Here is a 22,003-nt window from a genome sequence, read left to right as displayed (position 1 = left end):
TAATCAATTCTTTTCTTTTGAGGAACATGATGAAATGTTCTATTGGCTGTTAATTATTTGAAAAACAGTTTGCAGCATTAGTTTTCCAGAGAAACTCATTTGATTCTGTTAACAACCCCCAGAAGGATCAGTAATTTACAATTAGAGCTAAGTGCTTTCTGGGTGCACTAGCAGTGACAATACTCTATCTGGACCAATATAAGGAATACTGATTTTTGCACATGAAGCAGAAGTCGCACATAACACAATGCACACCATTGGAAATGGAGAAAGTGGATCAGGTCTTTGTTTCTTTTCAATCTATTTTTTACTAAGCATCTAACTGCCAACTAGATTGACAAACAAGACCTTCCTCTTCCTTAAATTAACACAAAGCTTCTCTATTCTGATTTTATTTTGCTATTGAACTTACAATTTTTTATCAACGCTATCTAAAGCACTGTGGTGGAAAGAAGTCAAGAAATAAATCTTTATCGCTATCGAATTTCACTAAAACACATTAGCGAATTAGATACACCACGGCCCATTCCTCCTCAATTTGTATCAACTACCCACTCGCTCCAGAGGGCTTGAAATTAGCCTCATATAATTTGGGGTTGTTTTCCTAATCCTCCTGAATTTATTCTTATCCTCTCACCATTTCAGCAAACAACACTTCAGCAGCCAATTACCTTCCTCCCCTAAGACAAACAATGCTCCCTAATGCCACTTGAAATAAAAGAGATGTTCTTACCAAAGGGAAAGTGGTATTGGATGGGAAATCACCATGACCAATACCTTGTTCCTTGAAAGCTCAGTCACAGCACAGTGTGACGACTTTGGAATTCATCACCCTACAAAAGGACGAGGACAACTGACAAACCTATCTTAAAATTCAACTGAATTTCCCAAGATTTATTTCTTCCTTTCCCCCTGCAATTTTTCAATGAAACAGTGACTACTTTGCTCTCCTCAGGATGACCACTTTGGTTTTTCAAACAGAGACATGTTTGAAATAATCCGATAAATGACAAGCATTGTCTAAAATCTCTCGAGAAATGCTTGGAAACAGTCTGGAGTTCTGTCCTGGACCTCTTCACTGGGGACCTGTTTAGGCTGAAAGTCTCCAGTCCAGCCTCCCGTCTTTGAATCAGTCAATCAATCAATCATATTTATTGAGCGCTTACTATGTGCAGAGCACTGTACTAAGCGCTTGGGAAGTACAAATTGGCAACATATAGAGACAGTCCCTACCCAACATTGGGCTCACAGTCTAAAAGGGGGAGACAGAGAAAAAAAAACCAAACATACTAACAAAATAAAATAAATAGAATAGATATGTACAAGTAAAATAAATAAATAAATAAATAAATAGAGTAATAAATATGTACAAACATATATACATATATACAGGTGCTGTGGGGAAGGGAAGGAGGTAAGATGGGGGGGATGGAGAGGGGGACCATGACATGTCTCTTCCCCTGCCCTGCCTGGCCTGACCCTAACCTGGGATTGGGGTATCCAAGTAAAATCTGGGTCTGAGTTCGAAAGGAAGTGAGTCTGGATGAGCCAGAAGAAGCCTCTCTTATGGGAGCACAAGTGCAACTGTGTGGTAACTGGATGCTATAATAACGGTATTTATTAAGCACTACTCTGCGTGCTAAGCCTGAGAGACAAGATTATCCGGTTGGACACAGTCCCTCTCCAACACATAGCTCACAATTTCATCCCCATTTTATGGATGAGGAAACTGAGGCCCAGAGAGGTTGAGTGACAAAGTCACAAAGCAGACCCAAGGCAAAGCTGGAACTAGAAAACAGGGTCTCCTGAGTCAAAGTCCCATGTTCTCTCCACCCTCCTCCTGGCTGTCTCCCACTGTGAGCCCACTGTGGGGTAGGGACCGTCTCTATATGTTGCCAACTTGTACTTCCCAAGCGCTTAGTACAGTGCTCTGCACACAGTAAGCGCTCAATAAATATGATTGATTGATTGATTGTAATGAAAATCGACACTGGTCCTTCAAGGTGAGAGCCTGCCACACTTCAAGGAGTTGGTTTGTTCACATCGGGTCTGGCAACGTCCCAGGTCTGGGCTGAGCCTCTGCCTCAGACTTGTCCACCAAACATAAAACAAAGGTGCTGCAAGAAGAAGGGAAAAGTCAACTTGAACCTGGATCCAAGACCCACGGGGCTCCTCGGCTAGGCATTTAGTCTACAGTTCAGGCCAAACTCTGTTCTAAACACTTGCACCCCAGAGGTGTGAAGGTATATTACCAGATTATTCATTAGACAGTTTTCAGGGCAATTTGAAGAGTCCTATTTGTCAGTTCAAAACAAAAGCCCGAAAAGGCATTTTTCTCTGTGAGATAGTGGCGTGAAGAGGGTGAATAATAATGAGTGCCCTGAATTCATACTGTGCTTCATTTTCCAAAGCCAATTCAATCTTGCCAGTTCTACCAGAGGCAGCCGGCCTGGATACCACCTCGTTGCAGCGGAGGGAGCAGGATGTGGAAACGGTAAAATTATAATGGCCCTTAATTACCCAGATATTTCAGGATGAAAAACAGTGTTGAATAGCGGCATTATCTTTGCGGGGTTGGGGGATGCTAAATGATCAGGATAATGTGCTATGAGCCCTATTACTGAATAGCTACCAGGTTGCGGTGAATAATCACAAAAGAAGGATCAGACTGCAAATGTCTGCGAAGCTGGTAAGAGGAATAATGACTGTCAAGCCATGAGTACCTGCGCCCTAAGCACTCAACTAAGACCACTTTGCTGGGGGCTAGCAGTCGATCACTGGTCGATATGGATGACAGTTAGCAAATTCAGAACAGCACAGTCTGTGGCCTTGAGAACAACATGAGCTGAGGGATAAACAGGAGAGCCCAGCCGGGGGAAAAAACCCAGATGATCTCAAATGATAGCAAAACGCATCATCGATGTCACCAGCTCTCAAATTTCAATGTTGGCATAAGCAGCCTCCCTCTCTTCAAGGAAGCAGCAAAGTGGGAAACTTTGTAACAGTAGGCTGAACTGAGATTTTCACTTGATGATATTTTCTTTTCCTATTCTTTACTTGGAAATGTATATAATGTAAAAATGATAAATGATGTTTTCTTCACACATGCAACGCACTAAATGCAACAGGCACCCAGTGTTTCTTTAATTTCCTGAAATCATTATTTTGCCTTGTTACATAGTATAATCAATCTGGTTAAAAATAAAAGCATGAACAAGTAGAGTGTTTTCTCCTTAGGCTGTGATAACAAATTCCTGACTGCAGAAAAAAAAAGTTCAAAGGCTCTGTTTATTAGCTGTTGCATTACATTCTTCAAATCCCATGGTAAACTCACTTGGACTCTGGGCAGAGTTTTCTGCTTTCTTCGAATTAAATATTAATCGAACCAGCAGAAATAGCTCTGCCTCAACCTGGTGAGATGGACATAATGATTTTCTTCTCCCTCGCTATCACTTTCCTTTTCCTCTCTTCCTCTAATTCTTTCTTCCTGCCTCTCCTGTTGCCTTCCCTCAATCCTGCTGTGTTGTTCTGCTTCTCTTTTCCTCTTTCCGTTTACCCTTTTCATCCCCATTTTATGGAGGAGGAAATTGAGGCCCAGAGAGGTTGCATGACTTGCCCAAAGTCACACAGCAGACCCAAGGCAAAGCTGGAGCTACAAGACAGGGTCTCCTGAATCAAAGTCCCATGTTCTCTCCACCACTCGCCATCTCCACTTGGCTCAGTGGAAAGAACCCGGGCTTGGGAGTCAGAAGTTGTGGGTTCTAATCCCGGCTCCACCACTTGTCAGCTGTGTGACTTTGGGCAAGTCACTTAACTTCTCGGTGCCTCAGTTCCCTCATCTGTAAAATGGGGACGAAGACTGTGAGCCCCACGTGGAACAACCTGATGACCTTGTACCTCCCCCAGTGCACAGAACAGTATTTGGCACGTAGTAAGCACTTAATACCAGCATTATGAGAAGCAGCGTGGCTCAGTGGAAAGAGCACGGGATTGGGAGTCAGAGGTCAGGAGTTCTAATCCCGGCTCTGCTGGTTGTCAGCTGTGTGACTTTGGCCAAGTCACTTAACTTCTCTGGGCCTCAGTTACCTCATATGTTAAATGGGGATTAAGACTGTGAGTCCCATGTGGGACAACCTGATGATCTTGTATCCCCACCCAGCGCTTAGAACAGTGCTTGGCGCATAGTAAGTGCTTAACAAATGCCATCATTATTATTATTATGCCTCCATTCTTCTCCTGCTACCATTTCTTGGCTGATTGGAGGGATTGGAGGGATTACCCCCCCCCCCCAAAAAAAATCTCCAGTGGCTACCAATCAATCTGCGCATCAGGCAGAAACTCCTCACCCTCGGCTTCCAGGCTGTCCATCCCCTCGCCCCCTCCTACCTCACCTCCCTTCTCTCCTTCTACAGCCCAGTCCGCACCCTCCGCTCCTCCACCGCTAATCTCCTCACCGTACCTCGCTCTCGCCTGTCCCGCCATCGACCCCCGGCCCACGTCATCCCCCGGGCCTGGAATGCCCCCAATCCCTCTGCCCATCCGCCAAGCTAGCTCTCTTCCTCCCTTCAAGGCCCTGCTGAGAGCTCACCTCCTCCAGGATGCCTTCCCAGACTGAGCCCCTTCCTTCCTCTCCCCCTCGTCCCCCTCTCCATCCCCCCATCTTACCTCCCTCCCTTCCCCACAGCACCTGTATATATGTATATATGTTTGTACATATTTTTTTACTCTATTTATTTATTTAATTTATTTCTACATATCTATTCTATTTTATTTTGTTAGTATGTTTGGTTTTGTTCTCTGTCTCCCCCTTTTAGACTGTGAGCCCACTGTTGGGTAGGGACTGTCTCTATATGTTGCCAATTTGTACTTCCCAAGAGCTTAGTACAGTGCTCTGCACATAGTAAGCGCTCAATAAATACAATTGATGATGATGATGATGATGATTACCTGCTTGTCAACTCATCCCAGCTCCATATCCCATCTTCTGCCGATTCCCTTAGCCCCTCCCTAGGACCCGGAAGATTCTCTACTCCTCCAGGAGGTTTCCTACTGCTCCCTCCTCTCTCCCGCTCCACTGTGGTCCTTGCCCCTAATACCCTCAAGGGGATTCCTTCATTTCTCCCCTACCTCACACCTCTCCTACACTCTTATTAATGTGGTCTTGGGTAAAATCCACTCCACTTAGTGATTTCTTTTCCTTCACTCCTCAAATTTATTCCATACACTGCCTTCATAATGTTAACATGAAGAAAGAGGGTTATTCAGCTCATTAAAGTGTCTAATCGATTAATGGTGCCCGCTGGCATTTTCTCTGCCACATTTCACTATCTAATGTTTACAAAAGAAATCTAGAGCTAATGGTAAAACTAAGGAAGGAGAGTTATATATTAACCAGTCCTAAAACAGCAGTGACTATTTCTATCCCCTGAGCAGATTATATGCAATAAATTGGCATGGTTCTGTTGATGATAGATTTGTCTTTCCAACACCGTCCACCCTTAGCAATGCCATCCTCCAAAAAAAGGAAGAAGGTACATGGATAAACTTCCAAATGTGTGAAATTTCTAGAAAGCTAGTACCTGGAAGCTCCTCAAGATCTCAAGTATTCTTCTGCTTCCCACATATTCTTCCACAACAGTTGGAAGTATGGTCTAATGGACACAATACAGGTCCAGGAGAGTCAGGAGACCCAGGTTCTAATTCCAGCTCTGCCACCAGTCTGCTGTGTGACCTTGAAGAAGTCACTTGACTTCTCTGTTCCTTAACTATTTAATTCATAAAATGGGGAGAAGACACCACCTCTCACTACCTCAGACTGTGAACTCTCTTTGGGACAAGGACAGTGTCTGACCTGCTTATTTTGCACCAACCATACCTTTAACCTTTTACCTTTTTCGACTGTGAGCCCACTGCTGGGTAGGGACTGTCTCTATATGTTGCCAACTTGTACTTCCCGAGCGCTTAGTACAGTGCTCTGCACACAGTAAGCGCTCAATAAATACGATTGATTGATTTAACATGTTCCTTAAATAGGAAATGCTTTTATTTTCTCTTCATGGACGATCAAGTGAAACTGGATTCTTTTTCTGTCACCGGCATTGAGCGCTTACTGTGTGTACAGCACGGTACTAACCACTTGAGAGTACAAAACAACAGAGTTCCCTGCCCACAACGTGTTTATCAATCAATCAATCGTATTTATTGAGCGCTTACTATGTGCACAGCACTGTACTAAGCGCTTGGGAAGTACCAGTTGGCAACATATAGAGACAGTCCCTACCCAACAGTGGGCTCACAGTCTAGAAGGGGGAGACAGAGAACAAAACCAAACATACTAACAAAATAAAATAAATAGAATAGATATGTACAAGTAAAATAAGTAAATAAATAGAATAATAGTGTTTACAGCCTAGAGTAAGCACCTAGGAAAACGCACCTTTGACCCAAAGTGATATTTCATCCATTAAGACCCCTCTGGACAGTAGTGGGATCCCAGAAGTATTCCAAAGCTACTACTCAATGTAAAACATCAGGCTAAGTCAGCTAGATTTGATGTGTATTGAAGAAATTACCAAAGCTATCTGTCAGTTGAGAATTGGCTGAGGGTGGCCTCTGACTGCATCAGAGAAAGATACATATATGTTTGATTTTAAGGGTGCACATGCTAACAGCCTATTTTACCAGCCGGTGGACAAGCAGTTAATTGGCAGAGCTAGAAAACATTCCCCCCACCCTACCTCCTTCCCCTCCCCATAGCACCTGTATATATTTTTGTACAGATTTATTACTCTATTTATTTTACTGGTACATATTTACTATTCTATTTATTTTGTTAATGATGTGCATCTAGCTTTACTTCTATTTATTCTGATGACTTGACACCTGTCCACATGGTTTGTTTTGTTGTCTGTCTCCCCCCTCTAGACTGTGAGCCCGTTGTTGGGTAGGGACCGTCTCTATGTGTTGCCAACTTGTACTTCCCAAGCGCTTAGTACAGTGCTCTGCACACAGTAAGCGCTCAATAAATACTATTGAATGAATGAATGAAAACAAGAGGAGGCAGGGAGTAGATAGCAGAGTGGAAAACAACTAAGCAGAATGCAGAGGAGATGGGTAACAGGCATCTGTTTATTATTATTGTTATACTGTACTCTTCCAAACACTTAGTACAGTGCTTTGCACATAGTAAGTGCTCAATAAATCCAATTGAATAACAGCTGGAGTGAAACCCTGGTATATATAAGTACAGCCAAAATGGATACTTCACTTGTTCCATATATCTTTAGGCAAAAAAAAGCAATCAAAGGGGCCCATTTTCAATCAATCAATCGTTTTATTGAGCGCTTACTGTGTGCAGAGCACTGTACTAAGCGCTTGGGAAATACAAGTTGGCAACATATAGAGACAGTCCCTACCCAAGAGTGGGCTCACAGTCTAGAAGGGGGAGACAGAGAACAAAACAAAACATATTAACAAAATAAAATAAATAGAATAGATATGTACAAGTAAAATAGAGTAATAAATGCGTACAAACATATATACAGGTGCTGTGGGGAATCAATCAATCAATCAATCATATTTATTGAGTGCTTACTGTGTGCAGAGCACTGTACTAAGTGCTTGGGAAGTACAAGTTGGGAACATATAGAGACAGTCCCTACCCAACAGTGGGCTCACAGTCTAAAAGGGGGAGACACAGAACAAAACCAAACATACTAACAAAATAAAATAAATAGAATAGATATGTAGAAGTAAAATAAATAAATAAATAAATAAATAAATAGAGTAATAAATATGTACAAACATATATACATATATACAGGTGCTGTGGGGAAGGGAAGGAGGTAAGATGAGGGGGATGGAGAGGGGGATGAGGGGGAGAGGAAGGAAGGGGCCCAGTCAGGGAAGGCCTTCTGGAGGAGGTGAGCTCTCAGTAGGGCCTTGAAGGGAGGAAGAGAGCTAGCTTGGCGGATGGGCAGAGGGAGGGAATTCCAGGCCAGGAGGATGACATGGGCCGGGGGTCGATGGCGGGACAGGCGAGAACGAGGCACGGTGAGGAGATTAGCGGCAGAGGAGCGGAGGGTGCAGGCTGGGCTGGAGAAGGAGAGAAGGGAGGTGAGGTAGGAGGGGGCGAGGTGATGGACAGCCTTGAAGCCGAAGGTGAGGAGTTTCTGCCCGATGCGTAGGTTGATTGGTAGCCACTGGAGATTTTTGAGGAGGGGAGTAACATGCCCAGAGCGTTTCTGGACAAAGACAATCCGGGCAGTGGCGTGAAGTATGGACTGAAGTGGGGAGAGACAGGAGGATGGGAGATCGGAGAGGAGGCCGATACAGTAATCCATATGGGATTGGATGAGAGCTTGAACGAGCAGGATAGCAGTTTGGATGGAGAGGAAAGGGCAGATCTTGGCAATGTTGCGGAGGTGAGACCGGCAGGTTTTGGTGACGGCTTGGATGTGAGGGGTGAATGAGAAAGCGGAGTCGAGGATGACACCAAGGTTGCGGGCTTGTGAGATGGGAAGGATGGTAGTGCCGTCAACAGTGATGGGAAAGTCAGGGAGAGGGCAGGGTTTGAGAGGGAAGACAAGGAGTTCAGTCTTGGACATGTTGAGTTTTAGGTGGCAGGCAGACATCCAGATGGAGATGCCTTGAAGGCAGGAGGAGATGCGAGCCTGGAGGGAGGGGGAGAGAGCAGGGGCAGAGATGTAGATTTGGGTGTCATCAGCTTAGAGATGATAGTTGAAGCTGTGGGAGCGAATGAGGTCACCAAGGGAGTGAGTGTAGATAGAGAACAGAAGGGGACCAAGAACTGACCCTTGAGGAAACCCTACAGTAAGAGGATGGGAGGGAGAGGAGGAGCCTGCAAAAGAGACCGAGAATGAACGGCCGGAGAGATAAGAGGAGAACCAGGAGATGACGGAGTCTGTGAAGCCAAGGTTGGATAGCGTGTTGAGGAGAAGGGAGTGGGCCACAATGTCGAAGGCAGCTGAGAGGTCGAGGAGGATTAGGATAGAGTATGAGCCGTTGGATTTGGCAAGCAGGAGGTCATTGGTGACCTTTGAGAGGACAGTTTCCATGGACTGTAGGGGATGGAAGCCAGACAGGAGGGGGTCGAGGAGAGAGTTGGCATTGAGGAATTCGAGGCAGCGCGTGTAGATGACTCGTTCAAGGAGCTTGGGAAGGAATGGTAGGAGGGAGATAGGGTGATAACTAGAAGGTGAGGTGGGGTCAAGAGAGGGTTTTTTTTAGGATGGGAGAGATGTGGGCATGTTTGAAGGCAGAAGGGAAGGAACCAGGCAGAGGGGAAGGAAAAGCATGTATAACTGAGGGCTTGCAGTATAAATACCAAGCCTCAATGAGCAACCTGAACTAAAATCGTACCCTGGGTTATGTGTTCTATAAGATTCATTCCCATTTTTCATGTCTTGCACTTTGAAATAATTCTTCTTAAATACTGCCCTAGTTGAATATGCTCTCTTAAAGGATCGACATCCACAACCTAAATTAATCAAAGGTACTGACTGAGTGCTTACAATTTGTAGAGCACTATACTAAGCACTTGAGAGAGTACAAAATACAGAAGAGTTGATAAACACATTGCTTGCCCACAAGGAGCTTGCTGTCTACAGAGAGAAGCAGTTATTAATGTAAATTACGGATATCTACTTAATTGTTTTAGGGCTGAGGGTGGGGTGAATATCGAATGCTTAAAGAGGACAGAACCTTCATCCTTTTTCTCTCTGAATGTTTGGAAACAGTCCAAAGCTAGCAAGACTTGGGATACACGGAACATAATCAAGCTTTGGCTACAACTGTTTATAGTATTAGAGCTTTCTCCACAATCATCTTCAACAATAATAAATATTGAGTGCCTACTCTATGCAGAGTACTGTACAAAGCATTTGGAGTCAGTCAGTCAGAAGAAATGAGAGATGCAATTTCTGCCCTTGAAGATTTTCCAGTCGAATGAGAGTCACACCTTCACGGGGTTGCAATAACTTTTCAATTTCAAGAGACAGAATGAATTTAAGGCTGAAAAAACATGCTGTCGATCCTCATTCCTGGGACAAGGAGAGAGTGGAAGGGAAGAGGAAGGAGTAGAGAGGGAAGAGAGGGGAACTCAGTTGAGGTGAGCTGATAGACCTTTTCTTTGCACTGAAAGATTACTTGTGGAAAGTCACTGACTTAAAAGGTCCTCAGAAACTACTTCTTTTAATATCCAGTTTTCCAAATACTATTATGGGAGCACTCATCCTTAAACACTGGTAGGAATGGATATGCCTTTTATTTGAAGCCAAGGCCAAAATCTAGCCCAAATCTGGAAATCCCAAGGGAAGAACTTCTCGACTTTAACTGTGCCTTTTAGGCTCTGTAAAAGAAAATGTGCTGGCTCATCTCTCTGACTGAAGTAGGGACTTTTTGATTACCCATGCTGATTTACCTTGAACGTTCCACTTTTGTAACAATCTGCATTACTTAAACCTGGCCTATTTGTCAATTTGTCCTTTCGTGTCAAGGAAATGACATACGAAAAATCGTGCGGTAATTGAGTCGAGTCCTTCAGAACTCCAATGGTGAAAAATAGCTTTTAAATTGTTATGGATAGCTACTTGTAAAACAATCTTCAAAAAAACAGCACAACTACTAAATTTTATCAAGGGAAACTTCAGCATATTCCCTCAGTGAAAAGTGATGTTTTAACATCCTATATTTTGCTCTTTATTCATTATTATAATTGAATTTGTTGAGTGCTTACTACCTGTCAAGTCCTGTTCTAAGCACTGGCATAAATACAATTCAATCAGATTGGACACAGTCCCTGTCCCATGTGGGCCTCACAGTCTGAGGGAGAAAGAACAGATGTGGAATCCCCAGTCTCTTTTGCGGGCTCCTCCTCTCCCTCCCATCCCCTTACTGTAGGGGTTCCTCAAGGATCAGTTCTTGGTCCCCTTCTGTTCTCTATCTACACTCACTCCCTTGGTGAACTCATTCGCTCCCACGGCTTCAACTATCATCTCTACGCTGATGACACCCAAATCTACATCTCTGCCCCTGCTCTCTCTCCCTCCCTTCAGGCTCGTGTCTCCTCCTGCCTTCAAGACATCTCCATCTGGATGTCTGCCCGCCACCTAAAACTCAACATATCCAAGACTGAACTCCTTATCTTCCCTCCCAACACCTGCCCTCTCCCCGACTTTCCCATCACTGTTGACGGCACTACCAACCTTCCTGTCTCACAAGCCCGCAAACTTGGTGTCATCCTCGACTCCGCTCTCTCGTTCACCCCTCACATCCAATCCGTCATCAAAACCTGCCGGTCTCACCTCCGCAACATCGCCAAGATCTGCCCTTTCCTCTCCATCCAAACCAGTACCCTGCTGGTTCAATCTCTCAACCTATCCCGAATGGATTACTGCACCAGCCTCCTCTCTGATCTCCCATCCTCCTGTCTCACCCCACTTCAATCTACACTTCATGCTGCTGCCCGGATCAACTTTGTCCAGAAACGCTCTGGGCATGTTACTCCCCTCATCAAAAATCTCCAGTGGCTACCAATCAACCTACGCATCAGGCAGAAACTCCTCACCCTGGGCTTCAAGGCTGTCCATCACCTCGCCCCCTCCTACCTCACCTCCCTTCTTTCTTTCTACAGCCCAGCCCGCCCCCTCCACTCCTCTGCCACTAATCTCCTCACTGTGCCTCATTCTCGCCTGTCCCGCCGTCGACCCCCTGCCCACGTCCTCCCCTGTCCCGGAATGCCCTCCCTCCGCACATTTGCCAAGCTAGCTCTCTTCCTCCCTTCAAAGCCCTGCTGAGAGCTCCCCTCCTCCAGGAGGCCTTCCCAGACTGAGCCCCCTCCTTCCTCTCCCCCTCCTTCCCCTCCCCATGCCCCCCGCCCTACTTCCTTCCCCTCCCCACAGCACCTATATATATGTTTGTACATATTTATTACTCTATTTTACATGTACATATTTACTATTCTATTTATTTTATTTTCTTAATATGTTTTGGTTTTTTGTCTGTCTCCCCCTTCAAGACTGTGAGCCTGCTGTTGGGTAGGGACCGTCTCTATATGTTGCCAACTTGTACTTCCCAAGCCCTTAGTACAGTGCTCTGCACACAGTAAGCGCTTAATAAGAGCACGGGCTTTGGAGTCAGAGGTCATGGGTTCAAATCCCAGCTCCGCCATTTGTCAGCTGTGTGACTTTGGACAGGTCACTTAACTTCTCTGTGCCTCAGTTACCTCATCTGTAAAGTGGATATTAAGACTGTGAGCCCCACGTGGGATAACCTGATCACCTTGCAACTGCCTAAGTGCTTATAACAGTGCTTGGCACATAGTAATCGCTTAATACATGCCATTCTTATTCTTCTTATTATAAATACCATTGATTAATTGATTGATTTTGGGTAACTACTGCTCTGAAAAAAGGAAAGTCCCCAAGCTTAGATACCTAGCATATGCATATCCAGAAAACTGGGTTACCAAATTTTTGGTTGTGATAAACATTTAGAGGGCTGTGCTATTTATATTCAAGTCACTATGTATATATTTGTACATATTTGTTACTCTATTTTACTTGTACATATTTATTCTATTTATTTTATTTTGTTAATATGTTTTGTTTTGTTGTCTGTCTCCCCCTTCTAGACTGTGAGCCCGCTGTTGGGTAGGGACCGTCTCTATACATTGCCAACTTGTACTTCCCAAGCGCTTAGTACAGTGCTCTGTACACAGTAAGCGCTCAATAAATACGACTGAATGAATGAATGAATAATAAATACAATTGAATGAATGAATTAATTAATTTTACAGTTGAGGAAACGGATACAGAGAAGTTAAGTGATTTACTCACGGTCACACAGCAGGCAAGTGGCAGAGCTGGAATTAGAACCCAGGTCCTCTGACTCTTAGGCCCAGGCTCTAACCACTAGGCCATTCTCCTTCCCAGCAGGAGAACCATCCTGTTAGTGTGTAGGTTACATCCTGTTATTGTATAACCATTTCCTCCTTAAAATACCAAGAAGCAACTCTGAAGACTAACTTACAGCCCACTTACCCTTGAAGACTAGAGTCTTCCTCCTTTTTGGCTGGTACCATAATACTAATAATGACTAAACGAGGTAAAAATCAGACCCTGAATGCCACTACTAGATCAGACCAATGGTTCATCCAGCCCACGAGTCTTTGACAGAATCAATCAATCAATCAATCGTATTAATTGAGCGCTTACTGTGTGCAGAGCACTGTACTAAGCGCTTGGGAAGTACAAGTTGGCAACAGAAGCCTTCCTTGTGAAGGGCAGCCTCCCTCGACTTCGTCGTAATGGTTCATTTATTCATTCAATTGTATTTATTGAGCACTTACTGTGTGCAGAGCACTGTACTACGCGCTTGGGAAGAACAATTCACCAACAAATAGAGACAATCCTTGCCCACAAAGGGCTCACAGTCTAGAAGCAGGGAGACAGATATCCGTGGCTCAGTGGAAACAGCCTGGGCTTTGGAGTCAGAGGTCATGGGTTCAAATCCCCGCTCCACCGTCAGCTGTATGACTTTGGGCAAGTCACTTAACTTCTCTGTGCCTAAGTTACCTCATCTGTAAAATGGGGGTTAAAACTGTGAGCCCCCGCGTGGGACAACCTGATCACCTTGTAACCTCCCCAGCGCTTAGAACAGTGCTTTGCACATAGTAAGTGCTTAATAAATGCCATCATTATTATTATTATGATAAAACAAGTAAACAGGCATCAGTAGCATCACTATAAACATAATTATAGATATATACACATCATCAATACAAATAAATAGAATTATAATGATAAATATGTACATATATACTCATCCTCTGCCTTTCAGGTGGACACCACCCAGCCCTTGCTGGCTTGAAACTTCTGCCTTGGTGTAAGGGCCGAGAGACAAAGCTACACAGGTTTCACCTAATACCCCTCAATTTCCACTTCAAAGCTCTTATGTTCTTTTCAGTAGTTTATTAAAGACACCTCATCCATGCCATTTTACAAACATCTCTTAAATCTATTGCTATGTTGTTTCTACACCACCTTCTGTGGAGACATGTTCTTTATGTGTGAAAAAGTTATTCCTTTTGCTTGTTTTCAATCATCCTCACCTTTCAATAGGCCCTCAACCTGGTACTGGCTCTTTGGTGGAAAACAATTTTGGGCTCATTACGTGTTTTTACTACTACAATAATACTAATTTTGGTACTTGCTAAATGCTTTTAATGGGCAAAGCAGTCTGCTAAGCATGAGGATCAATACAATTCAATCAGATCAGCCTCCGTTCCTGTCCCACATGGAGCGCCCAGACTAAGGGGGAGGGAGGACTCTGCCTAAACCCTTCATGATTTTTTAAAAATGGTATTTGTTACGGTATTTGTAAATTTCAATCAAGACTTTTGTCTGTTTTCACCTTTCTAGACTGAGGAATTCTACTCTTTCCAGTCCCTCCACATGCGAAAGCACCTACCCAGCCTCTTCCATGATTATTCTGGCTCCCCTTCTATGACAGCCAAAGAAATTTACAATTTTGTCATTAGCATTTAAAATGCTACTTTGGATTTTATACGGGATCTTCTGAAGATTCCAGAGCAATTTTACATATATCATCTTAGTCATCTTTCTTGCTGAGGCAACATACAGATAAAAGTCTTTAATGTGCACTGTTCCATTCTTACTTTGTTTTGTACCACCAAACTTTTCCAGTTCCCTCAGTGACATTCTGCTCATCCCTTTAAAAATAATTTCCAAACCCAGACACACAAGAATAACTACAGACATAAATTTTCCTTTCCTATTGCTTTGCTGAACTTCAGTGGCCTCATCTCTCTTGCTACTTTTCTCAGCAAGGAATTTATCCTCCCAAGAACCCAGGTAGGTGGATTGTAATTTATCCCTGGAAAATTCTAGGGCTTTTCATCCGAGGCTGGTTTGGATGCCGCAGAATCTACAAGAGGAAGATAAGCCATATGCTCAGTGCCTTCTGTTGCTTTCCCTGGACAACAGCAACTAGAATCCACATGGGGCTCACAGTCTTAATCCCCATTTTAAAGATGAGGCAACTGAGGAGCAGAGAAGTTAAGTGACTTGCCCAAAGTCACACAGCTGATGACCTCTGATTCCCAAACCCATGCTCTTGCCTCTGAGCTACCCTGCTTCTTTATGCTGCTCCATATGTACTCTCATTCCTGGGTCAGATCAATGTCCATCCACTCACTAAGTAAAAAGATGATTGCGGGAACCATTCATTCATTCATTCAATCGTATTTATTGAGCGCTTACTGTGGTGCAGAGCACTGTACTAAGCACTTGGGAAGTACAAGTTAGAACCAGAGACAGCTGCCCTCCTGAATGGACCTTGCACTATCCCTAACCTAGTCCCTTTCTATCAAATCAATCAATTGCATTTATACAGCGCTTACTGTAAGCAGAGCGCTGTACTTTGTGCTTGGGAGAATACAATATAACAAAGTTGGTATCCACTTTCCCTGCCCACAAAGAGCTTACAGTCTAGAGAGGGAGATGGATATTATTATAAGCTGAAGATATGTTACCTATGTGCTGTGCGGGCTGAGGGTGGATTGAATAAAGGGTGCAAACTATACCCCCAACTTTTACCCTAACAACAATGGACCACACACCCTAATTTATCCAAACTCCTTTTGAACCTACTGATATCTTGCACAGCTTCTTGAGGTAGTGAATTCTGTAAATGTACTTCTCAGTGGGTGAATTGCTTTTCTTGTCTTTCGTTTTGAAGCTTCCCTGTCCCTGTCATCCCCCCCAGCCACCTTCAATGGGTCCCTGACCCCCCAGTCCTGGGGCTTTGGGATCCTCCATTAATTAGAGCAGTTCAGTGTGACCCGTATTCTCCCAGTTCAAGATTTTGTTAGCATCTCTCCCGTTCTCGGCATTTTTGCCATCTGGGGAGTTCTCCCTGCTCACTTTAGATGTCTTTCTCTGCACCTTCTCCAGGCCATTATGGATAAGGAAAACATCTAGGGTGAATGATAGGAATCATCAGTTTCCTAACTCTGATGCTTGCTGCGGTCGGGGAATGTGTCTACCAACTCTGCCCCAGCGCTTAGATCAGTGCTTAGTTCACTGTAAGTGCTTAAGAAATACCGTATCACTCTCCCAAGGTCTTAGTACAGTGCTCTGTACATTCTAAGTGCTCAATGAGTACCGGTGTTGATCCCAATCACGATGCCTCCTTTCGGGACATTTGAGCCTCTGGACATTGGATTTAGGGCAGTATTTTATATTCTTTCTCTTGTGCTTGTTGGCTGTGGCGGTTACAGAAAGGGGAATATCTTTATCTTTCGGCCAGGCTGGATGAGGATTTTACCAGTTAAAAAAACCCATCCAACTGCTAGACAAAGGTGGGAGGAAAGAATCAAAATAAAACACTGCAGTGACTGGACAGATGCTGCAACGCCTGAAACAGGAAGGGGACCGTCAATTCCCCATTGTGTCATTCCTGATTTTAAATGCCAAAATCGTCTGCAAAGCCGACCACGGAAGGGCACCCTGCCCAGAACAGAAAATTGTAATTAACAGAAGATTTGGTTACATAAAAATGAATCATTCTACCCATACAACAGGTATAAACTGTGGGGTATCTGTAAGGGACTTTGACCCTGATTTTTCTTAAGCATTCTCAGCAACACCAAATCTCTCTCAAAAAGGTTGTCATTCCCTTCAGTACCAACTTACTACCGCACTATAAAAAAAAAAAACAACCCAAAAAAACTGGAAAATAAAGCCAAGAAAACAGAAAGCAGAAACTAAACTCACCATTAAAGGTGCCCTATCTATGTTGGTGCAGTACAGGTACGCCTATGGAATTTTTTTGCCTTATCAATCAATCAATCATAATTATTGAGTGCTTACTATGTGCAGAGCACTGAATTAAGTGTTTAGGAGAGTACAGCAGAACAGAATTGATAGAAACACCGAGCTTACATTCTAGAGGGGGAGTACAGATAGCAATATAAATAGATAATGGATGAGTACATAAATGCTATGGGGAGTTTCTGGTGGGCAATGATCTGACTTTGTCCATGTTACATAATTCATTCAATCGTATTTATACAATACAATAAATACAATTGAATGAATGAATGAAAATGTCAAGGGAATTAATCCGGAAAAAGGTTCCTTGGGTAAAGGACCACCCCAAGAAATAAAATTGCAATACAACATAAATCTACACCCTACATGAATGGAAGCTTTGAATAATTCATTCTAATTTCTATTCCAACTAATCTCACAATGAATTTATGCAGCTGGGAAATCAGATTGAACATTGGCAGAGAAGACTTCATACTGTCAGGTCCTTCCCCTTGAAATGTGTAGCTAGCATTATGATTCAATTGCATTTTAACAGGCCCCCAATCAAGATTTTCTCTTCTTTTTTGGAAGTGTGATAATAGAAAATGGGCAAACAACAAGGAAATTATAGTAGGTAGTGGCTGTATTTTATCAAATGTGGTTGCTTGACATACGGTAACATGGGAGAAGGAAAAACCTTTAAGGAGAAATTACCCTGAATCTCTGGGTTGGCCTGTACCAGGCATGTGTTGAAGTGGACAGGAAAGACAAGGCCTACTGACCTTTGGTTCCTCTTGAATCAATTAGAACCGACTTTTCCCTTTTGGGATTCTTAGCTCTAGTATATTTTTTTCAACCACAGAAATCCCAACCCAACAATCACGTTAATCAACAGTCAACACTGGTGTTATGGATTTTCATTGAAAACACAACCCCTTTCAAACAATGTTTGAAAGTACTGTAATTCAGAAACGAGGAAGCTTGAGTTATTTCTGAAATTAGATGTATTGCTAATAATAACACCAGCAAAAGAACAGGATAATTAGTAACCTAATAACTCTTCACTAATGGGTATTTCATTTATAATGTATCGGCCAAATTAAAAAAAAAAATGGTACTTGCAGGCCTCAGGGAATAATCTGACTTTTTTCACACAGATGTTATTCAGTCAAATCTTCACTTGACTTTTAAAAATTGCATACTTCACATCCAAACCCCTATTTTTTTTTAAAAAAATGATATCTGTTAATCAATCAATCAATCGTATTTATTGAGCGCTTACTGTGTGCAGAGCACTGTACTAAGCGCTTGGGAAGTACAAGTCGGCAACACAAGTGCTTATTATGCTTAAGTGCTTATTATGTGCAAGGCACTCTTCTAATTCAACCCCAAGAGAAAATGGAACATTTACAGAGTAATAATTCAAAAGAAGGAGAATATAATCAAATCCTAGAGGTGTCAGCCCCTCAACCCAAAACCATGCCCCTTGCAGAAACAGAAGGAAGCTGCTGAGCCTTGTGTCAGAGGGATATGTATATATGTTTGTATGTATTTATTACTCTATTTTATTTGTACATATTTATTCTATTTATTTTATTTTGTCAATATGTTTTGTTGTCCGTCTCCCCCTTCTAGACTGTGAGCCCATTGTTGCGTAGGGACTGTCTCTATATGTGGCCAACTTGTACTTCCCAAGCGCTTAGTACAGTGCTCTGCACACAGTAAGCGCTCAATAAATACGATTGAATGAATGGGTCGGCTAACAGGAATTCTGCCCAATCCTGTCAGTCGGAGTATTTCTTCAGATTGGGACCAGGCCTAGGAATTTCTGAACCCGGGCTGCACTGCATATCTTAGATCTACTGGTTATAAACCCAAGGTAGAATGAACCAAAAATGAGGGATAAACTGTCATACCGATGGACGCCGCTGTTGCACATGATGATGTGGCACGCTCCGAGTCTGGTACACAGTTCCGAGGACACGGAAAGCAGTCCAACCCCCGAGGCGCTGCAAGCCGTGTACGCGCAGGCGGCCGTGCGTTTGGACCGGATAAAGGAGACCACCAACCGGTACAGTTCATCCAAAGCGTTGAGTGGCCGTAACAGCTGCGGGGCACAGGGAACGCAAAGCAAATTTACCACGGGTCACAGAGAGGCATTTACCATGGTCTTCAAGGAAACCATAATTAGGATTGCATCTTCAGATGAAAGACACAATCAATCAGTGATATTTTACTAAGTGCTTACTGTGTACAGAGTATTGTAGTAAGCGCTTGGGAAAGCATGCTACAACAGACACCATGCCTGCCCATGAGGAGCTATCAGTCTATAAGGGAAGAACCAAGCCCAGATCACTATACTTCCCAAGCGCTTAGTACTGTACTTCCCAAGTGCTTAGTACTGTACTTCCCAAGTGCTTAGTACTGTACTTCCCAAGCGCTGAGTACAGTGCTCTGCACACAGTAAGCGCTCAATAAATACGATTGATATATATACAAGTCCCAAGGCAGGAAAAAAAAAATGGTGTGGGAATTCAGATCTCCTCAATGAACAGAAAACAATTACGCCTTGGTTCAACACAAAACAGTTGTTACGGAACAACTTTTCACTGATACGAGGGAATTAAACTGGTCTTTTTCATCCACTTTTACCTTATCTACATAAGCCGCTTTGGATGTGGAGTTTGGAGGTGAATTTGACTTGTCCAGGTAGAACGCCCTGTAAGGATCCCAAGGAAAAAAAAAGAACCGTTACTACTGATGACACTGAGAACAGATCATTCCAAAGTCCTGATCTTTTTATTTTAAAGAGACTCCGGGGAGAGGCAGGATGTGTGGGATGCAGAATGGGAAAATTAAAGCAATCTTTCTCTTTCTCCAGTTCAAAACCAGCGGTGAATATTTCACATGACCCTAAGGAAAATTGCTTTCTGACTTCATTCATTCATTCAATCATATTTATTGAGCGCTTATTGTGTGCAGAGCACTGTACTAAGCGCTTGGGAATGACAAGTTGGCAACATATAGAGACGGTCCCTAACCAACAGCGGGTTCACAGTCTAGAAAGGGGAGACAGACAACTAGTTCAGTCCAGGTAATACCACACGATGGAGTCGATCCTCAAAAGCAATTCTTTTCCCCATCACCGACCGCACTTACCGAGCTCGTACTTTGTGCAGAGAATTGTACTAGACGCCTAGGAATATATTCAAAAGAAAGGAAGGAGAAACTGAGTCTTATGGCGGTTAACTGCTTTTCCAAAGGAAATGCAGTAAATCTGTGGTGGAATCTGGCTTAGTACCAACTGTTCTGTCAGATCCCCCTGCCTCTTGTCTACCCAGTTGGTTGGGGAGGTGAACATTTGGATGTTTGTTAATTGTCCCTGTCCACTCTCTAAGCCGTACCAAAATAACCAAACCTGGGAAAACCCCTTTGGTGAATCTGTGACTCCCTGCTAGATTGCAAGCTCCTTGAAAGCAGGGTTTGTGTCTCCACTGTATTCATTCATTCATTCAATTGTATTTGAATACTGAGAGCTCTGTACTCTCCCAAATGCTTAGTATGATGCTCTGTGCATACAAAGCACTTAATCATTACTAGTGATTAACTGACCTATGGCTTCTCTGCATCTCAAGTTCTTGGGAAGCAAGGTGTCACCTAAATACCTGCGGGATCGATCAATGCTATATACTGAATGCTCACTGTGTGCAGAGCACTGTACTAAGCGCTTGGAGGAGTACCATATAAAAGAGTTGGAAGACACGTTCCCTACCCATAAGGAGTTTACACTCTAGGATTACCACTCTGTAAAACATGATACACCATTCCTAACTGGATTCTTCTACCCCAAGCAAGCACTTTCTGATCTTCTAGAACAAAACAGTCTTTAAAAAGACTCAAAAAGAGTGCTTGACTCAGCTAGTTAACAGAAATGACAGTAGAGGTAATTCTGTTCTCTTCATTTCAGCAGAGTCTGCAAAGCCAACATATTTACATCCCAAGGAAATTGGAAAGAGCCTGCTAAGCAGGGGAAGCAGAGGATCAATGAGAAACCAACTTTGTTGAGGATTGTGGTTGTGTAGCGGTGCCTCACATTAGATGAAAGGGAAAAGCTTCCTGACAGGAATAATCTTGGATTTTCTATGCCTCTCTGAGGCAGGAATAAAGGAAAACCAACTGCTTTTAGACAATACAAGCTCACAATCGTTTTTTTTTTTTTGCGCTACCGAGTCCCAGGGAGATCTTTTTCAGCCAAAATCTGCTAAGTGTTTCACATCTCTCTATTCCATTATTTAGCGACTGACAAAATAAGAAAATAAAACTCAACCCTGCACTATTGGACTGCTAGGAACATGGCTAGGAAGTGAAACCACTTGGATACTCTTAACAGCAAATCTAATTAAACCCATCCTCAATTTCAATTACTTGTTAACCTAAGGAACTGGAACTTGAGACTACACAATTAATTTTAAAATTTCAAATGGCTCAGGGAGACAATAACCTCCATCCAGAAGGAATGATGCCTAAGTCAGAAATGTCTTCAGTGCTACGGGTTTATGACTTTTCATAAAACTCTAGTATTTCTCAGAATATGACAAACTGTGGACAGCATATAAATTTTTAAAGCACTCCACTTAATTGCTAAAGGCTTGTTTTTATCCTTAATCAAATTTTATGGATAAAGTAAATGGCAATCCTGGCCTTTTGCCAAGATTGGATCCTAGCTCATTATGCTTTGGCAGGTAATAAGAATGAAGTCATCACACTGGGTTAGAATACCCCAAATGCTATTATAACCTCCCTCAATGCGAGGCTACTTTTCAGGAGCTGAAGTGGCACAACTTTTTTCAATGCAGTCATACAGTAACAGAAACCTGGGGCCTCACTCATTTTCAATTAATTAAACTAGCTAGAATGCTCTAGAATGGCTATGGCAACTTCAAAAACCAAGTCCTACGTGTGGTAATGCTAAACACATTCATGGCAGAAAAGCAGACTGGTCAAACTGAAATATGTGACCTTAGAAAATGAAGCAAGAGACAATATAGATTTTATGAGAAGTAGTGGTAATGAACCATGGAGTTCTTGCAGGACTATGGTAAAGGAAATGATCTTCTAGCATTGGCAGAAAGGTACTGGAAATTTATCAG

At 43.1% G+C, this 22,003-nt stretch overlaps 1 protein-coding gene across 2 annotated transcripts in view; it reads right to left on the bottom strand.

Annotated features, from left to right (window-relative positions):
- The window catches only part of PREX2 (phosphatidylinositol-3,4,5-trisphosphate dependent Rac exchange factor 2), a 212,528-nt gene that overhangs the window by 20,195 nt on the left and 170,330 nt on the right, over positions 1–22,003 (bottom strand). For both annotated transcript variants that reach the window (XM_038766581.1, XM_038766580.1), the window contains exons 36-37: positions 19,506–19,572; positions 18,770–18,960 (exon numbers count right to left, since the gene is read on the bottom strand). In XM_038766581.1, coding sequence (XP_038622509.1) covers positions 18,770–18,960; positions 19,506–19,572 — 258 coding nt within the window. The remainder of the gene's footprint in view (positions 1–18,769; positions 18,961–19,505; positions 19,573–22,003) is intronic.

The sequence above is a fragment of the Tachyglossus aculeatus genome, chromosome 25 (genome assembly GCF_015852505.1).
Source record: "Tachyglossus aculeatus isolate mTacAcu1 chromosome 25, mTacAcu1.pri, whole genome shotgun sequence".
Classification (NCBI taxonomy): Eukaryota; Metazoa; Chordata; class Mammalia; order Monotremata; family Tachyglossidae; genus Tachyglossus; species Tachyglossus aculeatus.
This window is presented reverse-complemented; position numbering and strand designations above follow the sequence as displayed.